General features: G+C 38.1%; 1 protein-coding gene across 8 annotated transcripts in view; it reads left to right on the top strand.

Moving 5' to 3' along the window:
* The window catches only part of dnm2a (dynamin 2a), a 29,997-nt gene that overhangs the window by 4,356 nt on the left and 8,734 nt on the right, over positions 1–16,907 (top strand). For 3 of the 8 annotated variants that reach the window (XM_044099398.1, XM_044099397.1, XM_044099394.1), the window contains exons 2-15: positions 4,678–4,751; positions 4,972–5,121; positions 5,272–5,475; positions 5,636–5,734; positions 5,818–5,978; positions 6,067–6,209; positions 6,559–6,694; positions 6,811–6,878; positions 7,416–7,554; positions 9,309–9,395; positions 11,259–11,329; positions 12,933–12,984; positions 13,808–13,819; positions 16,791–16,901. In XM_044099398.1, the coding sequence (XP_043955333.1) occupies positions 4,678–4,751; positions 4,972–5,121; positions 5,272–5,475; positions 5,636–5,734; positions 5,818–5,978; positions 6,067–6,209; positions 6,559–6,694; positions 6,811–6,878; positions 7,416–7,554; positions 9,309–9,395; positions 11,259–11,329; positions 12,933–12,984; positions 13,808–13,819; positions 16,791–16,901 (1,507 nt within the window). Of the gene's footprint in view, positions 1–4,677; positions 4,752–4,971; positions 5,122–5,271; positions 5,476–5,635; positions 5,735–5,817; positions 5,979–6,066; positions 6,210–6,558; positions 6,695–6,810; positions 6,879–7,415; positions 7,555–8,121; positions 8,261–9,308; positions 9,396–11,258; positions 11,330–12,932; positions 12,985–13,807; positions 13,820–14,020; positions 16,903–16,907 lie in introns of those variants that run through there. The other 5 variants (XM_044099399.1, XM_044099395.1, XM_044099401.1 and 2 more) reach the window with 4 other exon arrangements.

Below are 16,907 nucleotides of genomic sequence, written 5' to 3'. Positions count from 1 at the left end.
CAGAAATCCATCATCCCTGAAGCTTGTGGGATAACTAAGACACAAATAGTGATTGAAGGGATTTTCCAGTAAGCAGTTGGATTTTAGTCGTGTCTGAGGAGGTTTGGGTGCATGGGGTTGCCTGTTGGTTCTCACAGTGACTGAAGGATGTGGGAATGCGGGTAGCCACGATTATGTGTTCTTTGCCACTCTAATGGCCCATTGAAAGAGCTCGATCAAACCACAAACAAATTTCTGTGCAACGATGCTCTCTTGAGAGTTTAGTATAACCTCAAAGTTTCTCACACTGGAAGTGTGTCATTGTGAGCCAAGTGAAATAAAGAAACTTTCGGCTGCGAGTCGTAACTGATTAGGGAGGCAGCTCTACTCCTCTGATTTCTGCTTTCTTAGAGGGAGGCACACAGACTGATGATGCTCTTAGCTTGACTATAAATGATTGATGAAATGATACACAATCTGCTGAGCCTCCTCTATCATTTAAAGGACATCAATAATAGAATCCTGACCGCTTGCTTCTTTTTATTATGCCGCTGCCATTTATCCAATTCTCTCTATAAAAACCGGATGGCTCACTTCTGCCTTTGTGTATCGCTTCCACTGAGAAGACACAAGAGAACGACTTAAAGAATAATTTCTTTTTGTGTTTACAAGTTTAAAAGTAACAGCTTTACTTTTATATTAAAAAAAGTTTCACCCAAAGTTCCTGTTTTGCTTGTGAGGTTTAACTGTTAAAAAAAACAATGAAGTAACCTTGTTTGTCAGTGTACTTGAAGGCTTTAGACAATTAGAAATAATCCTCTCTTGAGCTGCCAATGTTTTTAGAGAGATCACTGCTGTGCTCAGTAAGCAGAAACTTTTTAGTATTCTGATAGTTGAGCGTCTTTGTCTTTTTCCCTCAGCTGGAATTAATTTTATACTTTGTCTCCTTCTCTCTCACTTGCTTACAAGCTTCACACTGAGCGTCCTATACTGCCGAACATGGAAACAACGGTCTGAGGGCTTCACACTTTGTCCATGACACAACACCAGTGCTAAACCACAGACGTGTGGCTTTTTGCTGACAAGTGGGTTTTTGTTCTGGGTACCATCCAGAAGGTTCTACGCTGTGTGACCACAGTCTGGGAGCATACCATGGCAACTCTTGCCTTGTGGCAGACACATAGTATCTAATCTGAAATCAGATGGCTGGGTGAACATTGCCTCATTCTCTTCAGTTATGTAGGTCTGGCTCTGCTATGAAAATAAAGAGAGAATCCATCCCGAGCCCTGCTGCAATCATTCAGATTGAGTAATTTCCACCAGATGTATGTTTCTTCATCATCATCGGCTGACAGTTGGAACCAGAAATTGAAATAAACAGAATAAATAGAAACATTTATTCTAGACACTCAGATTAGACTAGAACCCTGTATAATGTGTATAATTCTGGTATTAAAGCTGAACGTTGCAAAGAAAATATCGATTCCAATCAATCCTCAATTTTCCTGACTCTTATTTCTTCACTGTTACATGATGTTTAGTTACTTAAAATATAAATTATAATCAGTTAGAGTCAAATATATGAGGGATATCCATACTAGAAATGCCTGACTGTTAAAATATTACTATCTCACTAATATTGCATCAAAGCAGGCAGCCCTGTGTGGTTCTGATAATTTGACTTAATTTATTTTGCTGCTTTAAGTTAACCTAAACTTTTCCTCTTTTAGATCGATTTGGATTTAAATATTTATATTTACAAAATACCAGAAAAAGGAAGAATGTCCCTTTAAGAGAATGTTTTACTTTTCTTAAATGTATGAGTTCACATATTTTTCCTTGTTAGCTCAAACTGTATTACTTGGGTTGAATATTTTGAGTAGCTGACTGGATATTTCCTACCTTACAACTGGAAAGGTTTAGTTAGTAAAACATGGGGGTTCAGCTGTATTGGTTTGTTGTTTAAGTTACTTCACCAGTACTTTGCTGTTTGGTTGGTGGTGTACCTCAGACTGGTTTTGATCTAGTACTTTATAGATGTTTATGTACCCCCAATGTTCACTAAAGTTTAAAGTGCATTAGTTACTTTGGCAGAGAAGAAGCCAGTATAACCAGAGCTGTGGTGAGTAGAATCTTCCTCCAACCTTTTTGGTCGGAGGAAGTATTAAAGACAGTAAATGGCTAACTAGACACAAACATCCCTTTTCCATGGTTTGACCTAAAATAGTTCATTGCATCACCAACTTTTCTTTTTTTGCTTTGAGCTGAATGAGCAAAACTGAACCAAAGTTTTAGCTGCAGCTGAAGAGCTGCTTCTGTACATGAACTATTGGAAAAGCCTTTGTTTCACAATTTGCACAGTTCAGAAAAAAGCAGTTAAAAAATTTCCACTTTTTAATAATTCTCACAATGGAATCACAATCACATTTATTGGCAAGTTTGTGCAAACAAACAAGAAATTTCACTTTAGTTTTGCTTTACGCTCAATTTATGGTAATTTTAAAATTACATATTTATGATTATGCTAAGGGACTATATGCTTAAAGTTGATAATTCCTCTCATGTCAGCCATGTTTTGTGCAAATGACTTAAGGAGAACAAACAGACAAGTTTTTCTTCCTGCCTGCCTATGTCTCGATGATTCAGTCTTGCACTTGTAGCATTTGTTGTGGTTAGCTTGTGACTGAACTATTGTGTTGTGCACTGCTTTGCAGGGTGGTGCATATATGGCTTATTGACACGTCTCTCCCTGCCAGAAACCATGGGAGTGGCTTCTCACTGAGGTCATATATTTTATTAGCTTTATTCCAAGTAGCAGCTGCTACAATGTACCTTCGTCATTTTAAGTGACAAAAAAAATTAAGGTCATGTGGCTAAACCTTATGATCAAGACGTGTGATGATCTTTTTGATAATTCAGTTATTTATACTTTAAACTTATTTGTTATTGTGCTATTATTTAAAATGCTTCTTTCAGGGCACCACTCTCTGTTGGCCCACTTCAACTTGCAGTTGTAGCTAAAAACAGAAGTTGTTCCGCTGCTAAAAGACAGTCTGCACTTAGTTTCACCCTAGCTTAATTAATTTAGGCTTTTTTTATTAGTTGATTAAACAGAATTCAAATCAAATAAAATAAAAATAAAATCTAAATAAAACCGATTAAGGATTTAGAACATAGGTGCATTTAAATAAACCTTTTTGTGGATATGAAACAGAGGAAAATGTGTTCAAGGATATTTTGTCACCCTTCAGCAGAAAACAAACTATTACTTCTCTTACTCCTAAAATAAAATTTGAAGGATTAAGCCGCCAAAACCATCTTATTTCGCTTATCTGAATGATATGAAAAAAGCTGTTGAGAATCAGTTTTAAATAAACATGTACTCATATTCATGAAACAGTTTAATGACACTAAACCAGAACAGTGTCGGCATAATCAGTAAATTGTAATCACATTCAGAAAAATTAAAAACAAAGTAAATTTCCTTTGTAAAGTCTGTGTACAGTAATTCTTAGTAATTTTGTTTCACATTTATCCATTTGTATATTTTTCTTCTGGCAGCGTAAACGCTGATCAAGCACAAAACTGTAGGTGCTAAAAGGTAAACCTCTTAAAATTACGTTGTTGCAATAAAATCCTCAGCATTTTATAACTGAAAGCCTTTTTGACCAGATCAGCATAAAGTCTCAGTTAAGGCATTAAAACAGTCACCTCCCCCTTTCACAGGTACTACAACTAAAAAGTTAACATTTATTTAATCATCGTCAATATCAAAACTTTGAATCCATCCTTTGAAGCAAGGGTATCTAACCACATAATTGAAGCACAGTGATGATCGCTTGCTTTTTGCTCAGCTGCTAACGTTAATGTTGTTGTGAAAGGCCATTAGGTTGCATTGCAATCTGCGGTTTGTTTACAGTTATCTCTGCATAGCACATTAGAGCTCTAGGTAAGCAAAATAAAATACCTTTTATCATGAGCAGCACTGTGTGAGCTGAAGTTTATTCCCTCTGACTCATTTTTGCTTCAACATTCATCCTTTGTGTACATACGCTTATCTGTGTGGACTGGTGCCTGTTTCCAGTGGTGATTGGGTGAGAGGTGGGATACAAACTCACTCCTGATGGAAATTTAAAACGACCCATTAATATGACATTTGTGTTTTTGTACTGTAGCAGAAAGCTGGCATATCTTATGAGAATCACTTAAAGATTTAAACTTTGAGTTTTGAGTTTGGGTAAAATGTTACAGCTAGAATTAGCTATGCTAACTTTATAGTATGAAAGATACTTCCCTGTTTACTTATTTAACAACTATAATCAAAATTAGAACATGATTGGAGAGTTGTGTAAAATATTGCAGAATTTGTGTTTGAGTAAAATGTCCTTATTTTAGAAGTGAATTCAGCAAATGCATTGATCACTAGAGTTTTAATAACATTATTAAAGTTACATTTCATTTAGCAAGGTAGAGAAAAAAGAATTTTAATTTTCTTGTTAAATTACCAAAGGCTATGATACAAATTGGACTCTACTATATAGAATAATTAAATGTTATTGCTTGTCAGTTAGACCTTTGTCCTGTTTGTTTTTTTGTGTTTGCTGCATTGAATCCAGCATGTTTTCTTTGTATTTATTTTTAGAGCTTTTGTTCTGCACCTTTCAGCTGTTTATTTTTTCTGCCTCGTTTTTCGCTCAGGGACTTTCTTCCTCGCGGATCAGGCATTGTTACTCGCAGACCTCTCATTTTGCAGCTGGTCAATAATATAGCAGGTGAGTGCGCCTTTCCCAGGCAACACAAAATCCCAATTTTCTTTCATCACTGCCCTGCATATGGCCTCTCTGTCACTGCGCCTCAAGCTAGGCAACCTATTTGCTACTTTCATGTCTCAAATTTAATTTTCTCATTCTTCTCACTGCTTTTTCTGTCTTACTGTCTGCTCCTTATTTTTCTGCCTACCTCTTGCAAACTCATTCCCACTCTTCTGTGCAGAACATGCTGAATTCCTGCACTGCAAAGGAAAGAAGTTTGTGGATTTTGAAGAAGTGCGGGCAGAAATTGAGGCGGAAACGGATAGGATTACAGGATCCAATAAAGGCATTTCTCCTATCCCCATTAACTTGAGGGTCTACTCCCCAAATGGTAATAGCATTGTTGTAATTATTATGCAAATTATTTATTAATAAACATGAACGTTTACTGCATGTCAGGTTATGGTAAACTTCAAGAATAAAAGAAAATTTACATTATATTCTTGTTTTTTTTTTTGTTTTTTTCCCCCTCATGTGACAGTTTTGAACCTGACTCTTATTGACCTCCCGGGTATGACCAAGGTTGCTGTTGGAGATCAGCCCGCAGACATTGAGCATCAAATCAGAGACATGCTGATGCAGTTTATCACCAAGGAGAGCTGTCTGATCCTGGCAGTCACCCCTGCTAACATGGACCTGGCTAACTCAGATGCTTTGAAGATTGCCAAAGAGGTGGACCCACAAGGTGAAGCATGTAGTTTTTACGAAGTTCAACACTGAAACATCAGACTTGCAACATAGCATTACCCTTAGCAGTCCGATACTTTGAAATTCCAGTAGACTTTGCTTGATGAAAGGTAAAGCATATTTGACTAAAACATGCTGCTCTTTATGAATATGTTCAGGTCTTCGCACCATTGGTGTCATAACAAAATTGGACCTTATGGATGAAGGCACAGATGCAAAGGATATTCTCGAAAATAAACTGCTTCCATTAAGGAGAGGTCAGTATCGTGTGGCTCCCAGAGATATATTTACATGAAACATGTACAGGCTGACTATATAATTGTTCAAACTGTCTGTACAGGTTACATTGGTGTGGTCAACCGGAGTCAAAAAGACATTGACGGTAAAAAAGACATCCGAGCTGCTTTAGCTGCAGAGAGAAAGTTCTTCCTGTCCCACCCCGCCTATCGACACATGGCAGACCGTATGGGCACCCCGCATCTACAAAAAACTCTCAACCAGGTCTGTGTCATTCTGTTTCTGTTTCGAAACAATCTCCTTGCCGTTCCATGTTATCAACTTCTAAAATCCCATGACTATGGGTTTGCAGCAACTGACCAACCACATCAGGGACACTCTGCCTGGGCTGCGCAGTAAGCTGCAGAGTCAACTGCTGTCTCTGGAGAAGGAGGTGGAAGAGTACAAGAATTTCCGTCCTGATGATCCGACTCGCAAGACAAAGGCATTGTTGCAGTGAGTGTAGCTTTTGATGTCTCTCCAGAGTTACAAATTAATGTTTAACAGTTAGTACCTAGAGCTAGGGCACAATAAGTGTTTAGTTGTACAGGTAAAAGTAAGATTTTTGGGTTTTAACATCCCAGTACACAAATTTAGCAACCAGTTGACACATTAATGCTGCATATTGATGCATCTTTGAGCTTCAGAACATAAAGAAGGGTAAAGGGATTGTAAAGTTTCATAATCTAATATCATAGCTAGACTTTAAAGAGATCCAAAGTCTTCTAAATGAAAGATGTCTTGTCTCAAACACATAAAAAAGAGACGACTCTCAGACCTCCTGTCATTTCTGTTCTAAATAAAGGATGGTCCAGCAGTTTGGTGTGGACTTTGAAAAATGCATCGAGGGATCTGGGGACCAGGTGGACACTAACGAGCTGTCAGGTGGTGCCAGGATCAACCGACTCTTCCATGAACGTTTCCCTTTCGAGCTAGTCAAGGTTAAGAGCGCCAGTGTTAATTTCCTCCTTAGAGTTTTAAGTAGTTTGTGTTTTGTCAAATTCACTTTAACTGCGAGGTTTGTTAAAAGTCTTTTATCATCTAATTTGCTCTCCAGATTGTATTTGATGAGAAAGAACTGAGGAGGGAAATCAGTCATGCAATCAAAAATGTCCATGGTGTCAGGCAAGTACAGTTCAACTTCAAAAATTCCCAAGATAACACTTCTGAAATGTATCTGACTCTGAATACGGTTGTCCGTCTTTTGTCAGAGCTTTAATTCAAACCCAAGTACCACAGACTAGCAGTACCAACTGAATGTGATGTATTCAGAAACTGTCAGCTGTTCTATGAATTATGTTTTCCATTCTGCTGTTTCTTGGTGACTGCCTCTCAGAAATGCCACCCACTCATTTTCGGTTTGTGTCTACTAGAGTTTTCAGTTCATAATGTTGGTCTCTATTGTGTTTTGTATTATGAGCCATCTTATGTGCCACATTCATTGTTAGCCTGGCGTTGGCACTTCATATCTTCTCCCCATTTAGGTTGTCACTGTTTCAATCCTGTTTTTCTGCCAATTTAGAGGTTTCCTCAACACCTGCTTTGTCATTTTGTTCCATTGTGCTTTTAATTTTTGTTGTTTTTTTTTTTTTGCTTCAGCCCACATGTCTGTTAACTGTTACGTGTGTCGGCCTCTGTGCCTCTGTCTCTGTGCATCCTCAGAACGGGGCTGTTCACTCCAGATCTGGCGTTTGAGGCCATCGTGAAAAAGCAGATTGTTAAGCTGAAAACGCCCTGTCTGAAATGTATCGATCTGGTCATTCAAGAACTCATCAACACAGTCAGGCAGTGCACCAGCAAGGTACTGCAAGAGTCCAGCATCTCCCGACCCAGCCATGACTCGGAGCAGGGACAACCACGGGCACAGCAGAGGGCATGCTCTCACAGAACGTTAGCTGTAGTATCTAGATTTAGTTTCTATGCTTTAATTGAGGAACGTCCCCTGCAGTTTGCCCTCTGCCAACCCGGCCCTGAAAACTGAGTTCAGGCAGCGCTGTCGTGTTGTGGAGTGTTGTGACGGGTGGTGTGTTGTGATGGATTAGAGGTGTTTTCAGGACCGAGATTCTGCTATCTCTGCTGGACAAGCTGCAGGTCTCATATCTCAGTACATATAACCAGCAGAATGCAAAGTCTATCTTTACCACCCAAGTTTAGAAGGAAGTGGATCATTAGGCAACAAAATGTGAACAACCTGCAGCTTGTCCTCCACTGTTTGAGTTCTTTCTAATCAACTAGAAAATGGCTTACTTAACAAACACTTCCTGTCTTCTTCCTCTCTGTCTTTCCAAATATTCCTCTTTCTTTTTTATTTCCACCCCCTCCCACCACCTTCACAACAAATTGCCAAACTAATCCTGTGACCTTTCAGAACGGGGCTCTTCACCCCGGACCTGGCTTTCGAGACGATTGTCAAAAAGCAGATCCGCAAACTCAAAGAGCCAAGCCTCAAATGTGTGGATCTTGTGGTGACTGAACTCACTGCTCTCGTCATGAAGTGTGCCAAAAAGGTAACCAGGGATGCATATCACAACATAATGCCATGATGGGAGAAGAGATTTTTTTGTTGTTGTCTATGACTGCCATTAAAGTCCAGTTTTCATCCACTGCTCATCATTGCTTTTAAAGTCTGCATCGCCCCGTTTTTCCTCTCTATTGATGTCACAGTACCATTTAATATAAATATTTTTGTGCAAATTGTCCCCCGTCCGACTCATTGTGTACATATTTCTGTACCTCAGCCTCAGCTTTTCAGATGTATTTTTTTTTCCCCACTCTGCTTCCTTTTTGCCCTTGCTGTTTAAGAGCCGACCGACTCAGTTTTGTGTTGCACGCTTGTTGACCCACACAGCAAAATGACTGCCATTTTGCTATCACCTGAACTGGAAAGAAATTGAACTGATAAAAGGGGTTAAATGGAATAATACTTCCAGAACATACCCTCTGTGGCTTCTTGGACAAAAGCATTTTATTTGTAACAGTGCATCACTGCCATCTTGTGGACAATTGAGGGCACAACACAGTAAGAAATGCTGTTAGACGCATATTTGGCCAAACTTACCTCTTCCCTGCCTTTTGGCTTTCCTCTGCCTCAGCCTAGACTGTCCTCTGTCATCCAGTCTTTGCTAACATTTGTTTATTCAAGCCTGTACTACCAGTCACAGATGACAGTTTAAACGTTTATTGGCATGTCTAAAGTTCATACTTATCAGTGTCTTGCTACTAATGTATGGTTTAGACTAAATGTGTCTTGGTTAACATAACTAAACATATTTAATGTCATCTTTGGCTGTTGGTATATAGCCTCCAACACCAATAACCACCATGTCTTTACAATCTGTGGTGTGTTTGTGTTGGATTGTGGTTGCCTGCCTTTGTGTGACACTAAAATGTCACTTGACAATGTTTTTACTCTTTTCTTTGTTTCCTACTTATTCTCACTCCTGTTTTTCTCTGATTCTTGTTGGTAAGTCCTACTAAGGTAAAGCTGTGCGTGAGTGTGTATATGTCTGTATTCCTGTGTTAAATGCTGCAGTTACATGATGTGTTTCCTTTCAGCTCAACTCCTACCCCAGACTGAGAGAGGAGACGGAGAGGATCGTCACCACCCACGTAAGAGAAAGAGAAGGGAAGACCAAGGATCAGGTGCGTTGCTAGGCTTTTAATCCAATGATCTAGTTCCTCGTTGATCATCTTGATCAGTTCATTGTGTTGCCCAAGGGCAACTTGAGACTTTACAGGACCTGGCATTATTCCCCATTGTTACCATTGGGCTTCTGAACCAAAGCTTTAAAAACACGTTTTAAAAGGTTTTGTGAGGAAATTGGGGATTTTTAAGAGTTTATATACTAATAGCTAGAAAGACAATGTTTGTGGAAGAGCAACTTTAGTTGGAAATCAAAGAAGTTGCTTGGAGAAATTTTGTTCGTGAGACAGCTGCCTAGAATAGAGTAGAAAAAGTCAAAAGTTGTTGACAAGCTCTGATGCTAACTGTGCTGAGTAACACCACTAGCCTAGTGACGTGTTTTGAGAGGGATTTTAAAAGATCCATAAAGTCTATATTGGCAGCAGTGAAGTAATAAAAACACACTGTTTGAATGTTAGCAACTTGCAGATAGCAACATTGCTTTGTTGCATCAGTCTGACACTAGTCAGAACTTTGACTTGGGAAAATTGAGACAGTTTAAAAGAAAAATTGTATAGGAAACACTTTTTTATTTCTATGTTAAATAAAAAATATTTATCATTTATCTTCTGCTTAGTCCAGTTTTATGTGTTTACAATTTAGACTCAGTGATTAATATTTCCTACATTGGTTGTGGAAGTAGGGCATTAAGAGCTGTGGTGCTCAAATGAGTCCCCACATTAAAACCTTGCTTACTGGTAAAGGTTCCTTGTGGTTAAAATCAATGGTTTGATGTTTATCTCCTTTAAACAGAAGTATGCAGAAACAGGACTTTACAATGTGGTAGTTTAGCATATAAAGGTAGATAAGACGTAGTCTATGGTAAAGTCAGTAAGTGACATCCACTTTGCTTGTTAGCTGTTATGAGTCATTGGCTTCTCAATTTGCTGATCTTCCAGTGGCAGTGTGAGTGAGAAAAAAAAAACTCTACTGTGAACCTTTTTAACACCACTTAGGTTCCATCTTTGCATTCATCAGTTGATGGCATTAAAAACTCTGTAGCTGTTCCCATTTAGGGCCAGAGACAGCTGAGGTTATGTCCACCTGCAGTTATCTACCAATAATTATCTGCCATTACTTCACTTTCTGTCCTGTTTGCAACAGCAAGCAACAAGAGCCCAGCAGGGAGCATTTGAAAGATGAAATGGGTTCTACTAAGTGCAGATTGATTATTATATGTATTTTATTACAGGAGGTGTACTCAAAAGCTTTTATGGACCTTTTCCGACCTGTTTATGCCCAATTTAAAATCAGGAATTAAATCTGTTTGGCAAAATATTTGCATTGTTCCTCTTTTAAGTTTTTATGCAAGTTCCAACATGAGTTTAAAAAGACACAAGTTTTGTGAGATTCTTATCTGTTCATTTGTTAAAAACTAAATATTTGAGTAACCAGCTGTGCAACAAAGACAGAAAATGTGTCTATTTGTTTAGTTGCCTTTTCAATATTTAAAATGAAAGAAGACAACTTTTCTTATACAATTTGAGACAATTTATTTCTTATTTAATTCATTATAAAATATGAGTGATTTCAGAAGACATGATGGTAATAATGTCCCAAACATTGATTTAAAAAGTGAGTAGCGATACCTCTGGTCAGGATCTTGGTAAATTTGAAGATTTATAAACAGAAACTTTTGAGTAATACCGTTTTCTCAACTCAACCTCAGTGCTGCAGTACGCAGCCATGATGTTACCTGATGGTTTTCAGTTGGTTTGTCTTAGCTTGAAATATCAGATGTGAGACTCTTCACTTTCTAATTTGAGGCCTGTCTTAGTATGTTAAAGTCATCTCTGTCCTAATCTATTTTCTCTCTGTTAAAGGTTCTGCTGCTGATTGACATTGAGCTGTCTTACATCAACACCAACCATGAAGACTTCATAGGCTTTGCCAAGTATGTAACCATCATTCCTGTTAGTCTATCTTACAGCTTAGTGTCTTGAACCCAGCCCCAGTACTTTTATGTTTATCTCTCATCAGAATGAGTGATAAATCTAAATGTCACCAGTAGTTATACACACGTTATGTCTCCCTGAGGAGGGAGGTGGATGCCACAATAATCAAAATTGCCCCGTTGATCAAAGTTCTGTTATTTGTGAGTTTCTTTCCCCCTTGCATGAAACAATCCCATCCTTCCCCAAAAGTCACTTTTCTTTGAAAAAAAGAAATAAAAATTCCTTTTTGCATCATGTTGTCGTTAAAAAGCATGCTAGTTGAACTCAAAAAAGCGACGCTCGCGATTTTTATCTGTTGCTGCTTTGTGTGGAAACTAATTTGCACAAGGCATAGCTTTCATGTTTTCTGTGGTGTATCTCAAAGCAATCTAGAGTTTGCGGGTGGTTTCATGTGCTTCCTAGTGCAGCAGTAACAGTAATTTATAGTTGAGTAAAGCTCCTCTGCTGTGTGGATTTTTTTTTTCTGACAATGTAACAGAAAAGTCCCTTTGGGAGCATGTGTCAGAGTTTATGTTTTGCCTCTGCATGGCAAGGGAATTGACACATTGCATCAAAGGTCAGCAAGAGCGGTTTAATGGTTTTCATGACATCACTTTCAGTCTTGACTACAGAAGGCTGGATGATGGTAGCTCCCCAGGGTACAGCAACAACAGGTGGGCATACGGGAACGAATCAAAGTTTTGTTTGTAACACAAGTGCATGGAAATAAATGGTTCTCTACATAATATTAAAGACGTCTCACAAAGAGCGTTAAATTAATATTCAAGAACAACAATATTTGATATTGTATATGTATTTTTTTGATATAGAAATGTTTTATGGTATTGTCTACATCTTCTTACTGCACAGTATAATTACTAGATGAATGCAACGTGGGGTGGAGCCGATCAGAATGTGGTTCTGCTCAGGAGGCCCCGATTGCTTCTGATTGTTTTGCGCGTTTCATCGTTCTCTTGACAATACTTCATAGGTTCTCTATGTTGATATTGGTCAGGCTAGTTTGCTTGGCTAATTGAGCACAGTGATGCCACAAAGTCTGCTGGGAAAACTTCTGTCAGTAGTCGTCACCTTGATTGTGTCGACCAAAATATAATGTGTTTATTTTGAAAAATGTTTCGTAACATTCAAAGTTTCATAGAAACTGAATTTTGTGTTTTCCTTAAGTGTAAGCAATAATTATTACAATTAATGAAAACAAATGCTAGGAATGCCACTCTGAGTTTAACAAATATATGAGTTTCACTTTTGAATAATTGCAATAAGTGAACTTCTTAATATTGTAATTTATTAAAATGCACCTGTGCATCTCAGAGTGCACAAATATTTAAAGCTTTTTACAATTATGCCTAACTTTGTGTTTTTGTTGTTAAATAAATAATTCAGACCACTTTAAAATGTGACAGTTGATTTCCTTTAACAAATGAAAGCCAGAAGAATAAAAAGAGGAAGTAACCATAGTGTTATTTAAAAATGCAGCGTCAGACATATGTAGGAACGCCACAAATGTTTCCATCATTGTCTGTCTTTCTGTGTGTGTGACAGCGCTCAGCAGAGGAACATTGCTGCAAACAAAAAGAGGGCAGTACCTAACCAGGTATGTTTTGACACTTGGATTTGTCCTTTTCTCAAATGCCAGGTTTAATCATCTTTTCACAGATACATTGTATTACATAACCTAATTAATCAAATTCTCAACAAGCCACGGCCAATCAATTTCTTCCTCTGGTAATATTATCACCCAGTCTTTCGTAGTCCTTATGTTTATCTGTTTAACGTTTTAAAGCCGATATTTGTCTATTATTTAATGGTTTTATAACAACTTGTTGACCTTTTTGAACACACCTTTTTTTAATGATGATGGTTTAAAGGGAGAGCTGTGTTAGATAGTAAGAGGAAGACCCCGTTCCCTGCTTTCTGACACAAGCTTATCTCTTCAGGATCAACATTGATTTTCTGCATGTGATCCGGGCATGTTACATTAGTACAACGATGATTAATTAATAACTGAATGATGTTTGTTTTGCCTTCCCATTAACTTCCAAGCATCTTTGTGCTCATTAAAATTCAAGATGAGCATGGATATCACAACAATCATCTGAGCAACAATTGTGACATAACCAAATTGTGATATATCTTGAAGTAATTTTAATTGCATGTAATTATTTTTGCTCTGTCTCTTTCTCTGTCCTTTTTTCATCCTTTTCTCTGGCTGCCTCTTGGATTTTCTGTTTGCTCCCTTAAACACTTTTTTTTTCCCTCTCTTCTTCTATTCTTAATTTTCATTCACTTCCACCTCTTTTTCCTCACTTCTTCTACCTATCTTGCACTGTCCACTTCTTTGATTTCCAATTTGTTTTTGGCTTTGATTTTTACACTACCCCTCTGCTTTAACCCCACTTCCCTTCCTATTACTGCAGGGTGAGATTCTGGTAAGTACCCCGCATTAAACCACACCCTGTCAGGGGCAGCAGGGGTAGGCCATGCAGAAGAACTGAGGCCGTGTCAGTAAAGGTCAGCCAGTTCAGTTAGCGTCGAACACAAACTCCTCAGAGATACTTGAACGAACGTTGGTTCCTGTGTAAATAAAAGGTGACGCCGTCACTTTATTGAAATGTTTTACCCTTCTGCAGCTTGCCGGTTTAGGCGAGGCCCAGGAAGAGAAGGTAGAGTCTCCAGACTTACAAAAGTGTCACCAGTTGTAATTCCAACTGTGGTGCACAGCTGCCAGTAATTTGGACTAACACTTGACTTATTTAAACTTGTAATGTTTTTCTTTTAGGGGGCAGTAATTGCCAGTAATTCTACTAACAACGTTCAAGTGTAAATTTTGAAAAAGGTCTTAATTTATTGTCGTAGTACGCTACAATCCTACTGTCTCTCCACTGAGGACAAGAGAGAGGATGAAGAACCCTACAGCCTGTAATTGCGGAGGTGTCAGTTCCTCTGTCTCTTGGTGTTTACCTCTGCTGCTGCCTCATGCATTGTGATCCAAATGTTTGCCTTGTGAGAACCGTCCTGAAGGTCACTGGGGGAATAACGGGACCAATCAAATCAGCGACATACACAAAAAGTGTATTTTTTGTTTTTTTTTTATTATTTGAAAAAATATGACTTTCTTTTCTTTTACGTAAAAGTTCTAAAATTCTACTAACATAATCAAATGTCTGACGATAATTTCTCATCTCATCCAATCTGTTTTTTAATTAATCTGGTGACTTGTCATGGCTTTGGGGTGTATGCTAATGGCTAATACAAAATAAATCCTCGCCATCATATCTTTGTTTTATTTTCTAGAGTTTTATCAAGGCAAACTTCATGTTTATACACAATACATACAAAATGTCCACACACCCCTAAAAAAAGCAAAGTTTTTGTAATGTAAGAAAATGAGACTAACAAATCATTTTAGAACTTTTTTCCACCTTTAATGCAACAGATAAGCTCAATTGGAGGAAAAAAAATCTTTTAGGGGGAATAATAATAATACTGTGGTGTCATAAGTGTGTGTACCCTTAAATACTTTATTAAATACCTTTACTCCACTAATGAAAAGGCTGGCTCAGAGCATCATGCTGCTACCACCATGCACCACTGTGTGTATGATACGTTTTTGGTGGTGTGCAGTTTTTGATCCAAATACTCTTACTTTTTGATGAAATATGGGCTTTATCTGACCAGTCACACATTTTCCTACTTGATTTTGGAAAACCCAAGACACGTTTTCACAGAATTTAACTGCTGGGTTTGGATTCCTTTTCTTGGTTAGAGAAGATTTCCGTCTTGCCACCTGATGACTGTCTGTACTGTTCTAAGATGTATTGAGTGCTTTGAAAGGTGTTTGTGCCCTGCTGCCCCAACTGATTCCTCGTACCAATGAGATCTTTGCAGACTCTGGGTTTTATTATTGGCTTGCTAATGAAATTTAAGGGAACGAAAAGGGGCGAAAAACTACAGCTCAATTTGTATGTCCGGTTAAGCAGAGGCTGTTGAAATGATGGCAGTTTGATTAGGACACCACTATATATCAAGTTATGAGGGTGTACACACTTATGGAAACACAATATTTTACTAGTTAAAGCCGACATACTTGTCAGATGTATTTTTCTTTCAGTTTTACATCACAATAAAAGTGGAAAAAACTAAAATAATTTATTTTAGTCCCATTTTTTTACATATCTCAAGCTTTTAATATTGAACTTGGAGCTTTTATGTCCCCCACACACGTCTTATGAAGCATTTTTGTTGTTAATCTCAGATGTCTGTCAGCTTTAACTAACCAATGAATTAGCAACATTTAAGCAGAACATTCAATATAAACATTTGTGAAAGGAAACCAGAGCATCTATGACTCCCCTATATAACGTACACAGGCTGACTGTAAAACACAGGAAACAATATTCCCAACTGACTGGATTTAAAGTTTTTGGGTTTTTTCATTTCTGTAAAGCTTGAGTCATTTCTCTCCAGGAACTCTGTTACCTCCTCTCCCATATTGATATTGGCACTTTTACGCCAAGTAAATAAGCTCCCTCTCTTCCTCCACCATCTCCCACTGAAGTTCTCTTCTGAATGGACAGAAATTGTACAACCAAAGTCTGAAGAAGGATTTGACATGAACCCAACACATTACCCCACGCCCCCCCAGCTTTTTTTTCCACAACGTACTTCCTGATATCGTAGTAGGAGTGCATGGGAGTCGATGTATAAAGATGTGATTTTTAGAAGAGCTTTTGAAACTAGATAACTTTTTTCTAAAATAACCTCCTACAGTTAGCTGTTTCTGTCTCATCCTCCTTCTCTTAACATGTAACCAGCCGCTGTTTAGATTTGTGCTTGTCTGAAAACGCAGCATTTGTCTACTCAACTAACACATTCGTTCTGTATGCTTCTGAAGGAAAGCTGTTTAACATTTTCTCTGTGTAATTGAGCACCTCTGATCCTCTGGTTAACTTCTGACGCCGCCGTCAACCTTTCGGATTTGCCCCTAAATTGGGGCAGGCATGCCCTAGAAAGCATCTCACTTTCTTGGTTTGATTCATTTTCTATTGAGTAAAACAGAACTCAGGCTTTCATTTCTGTTCAGTAGTTTCAGTCTGGGTACTGTATATATTTTTTAACATCTAACTGCCCATTCTAAGATGCACATTTTACTATCCTCTGATTATTCCATCCTTTTTGCACTTCTGTCGTAGGAAGTCTTGACTATCACTAAAATCACATTTAAATTACGTTTAATTTAAAACTTAAACAAAACTAGTGTTTAACCACACAGGTAAGTCAGTGTTTGAATAAATAATTCATCATTTTTAAATCTTACTTTCAGAACAGCTTAACTGTTTCTATTGTTTCCCCATCTCCCTGCAATCCTTGTCTCCTCCACACGATCCCTTCATTGTGCAGGTAATCAGGAAAGGCTGGCTAACCCTCAACATCAGCATCATGAAAGGAGGCTCCAAGGAATACTGGTTCGTGCTGACGGCCGAATCGCTATCCTGGTACAAAGATGAGGAGGTGAGA

The sequence above is a fragment of the Gambusia affinis genome, linkage group LG19 (genome assembly GCF_019740435.1).
Source record: "Gambusia affinis linkage group LG19, SWU_Gaff_1.0, whole genome shotgun sequence".
Taxonomy (NCBI): Eukaryota; Metazoa; Chordata; class Actinopteri; order Cyprinodontiformes; family Poeciliidae; genus Gambusia; species Gambusia affinis.
This window is presented reverse-complemented; position numbering and strand designations above follow the sequence as displayed.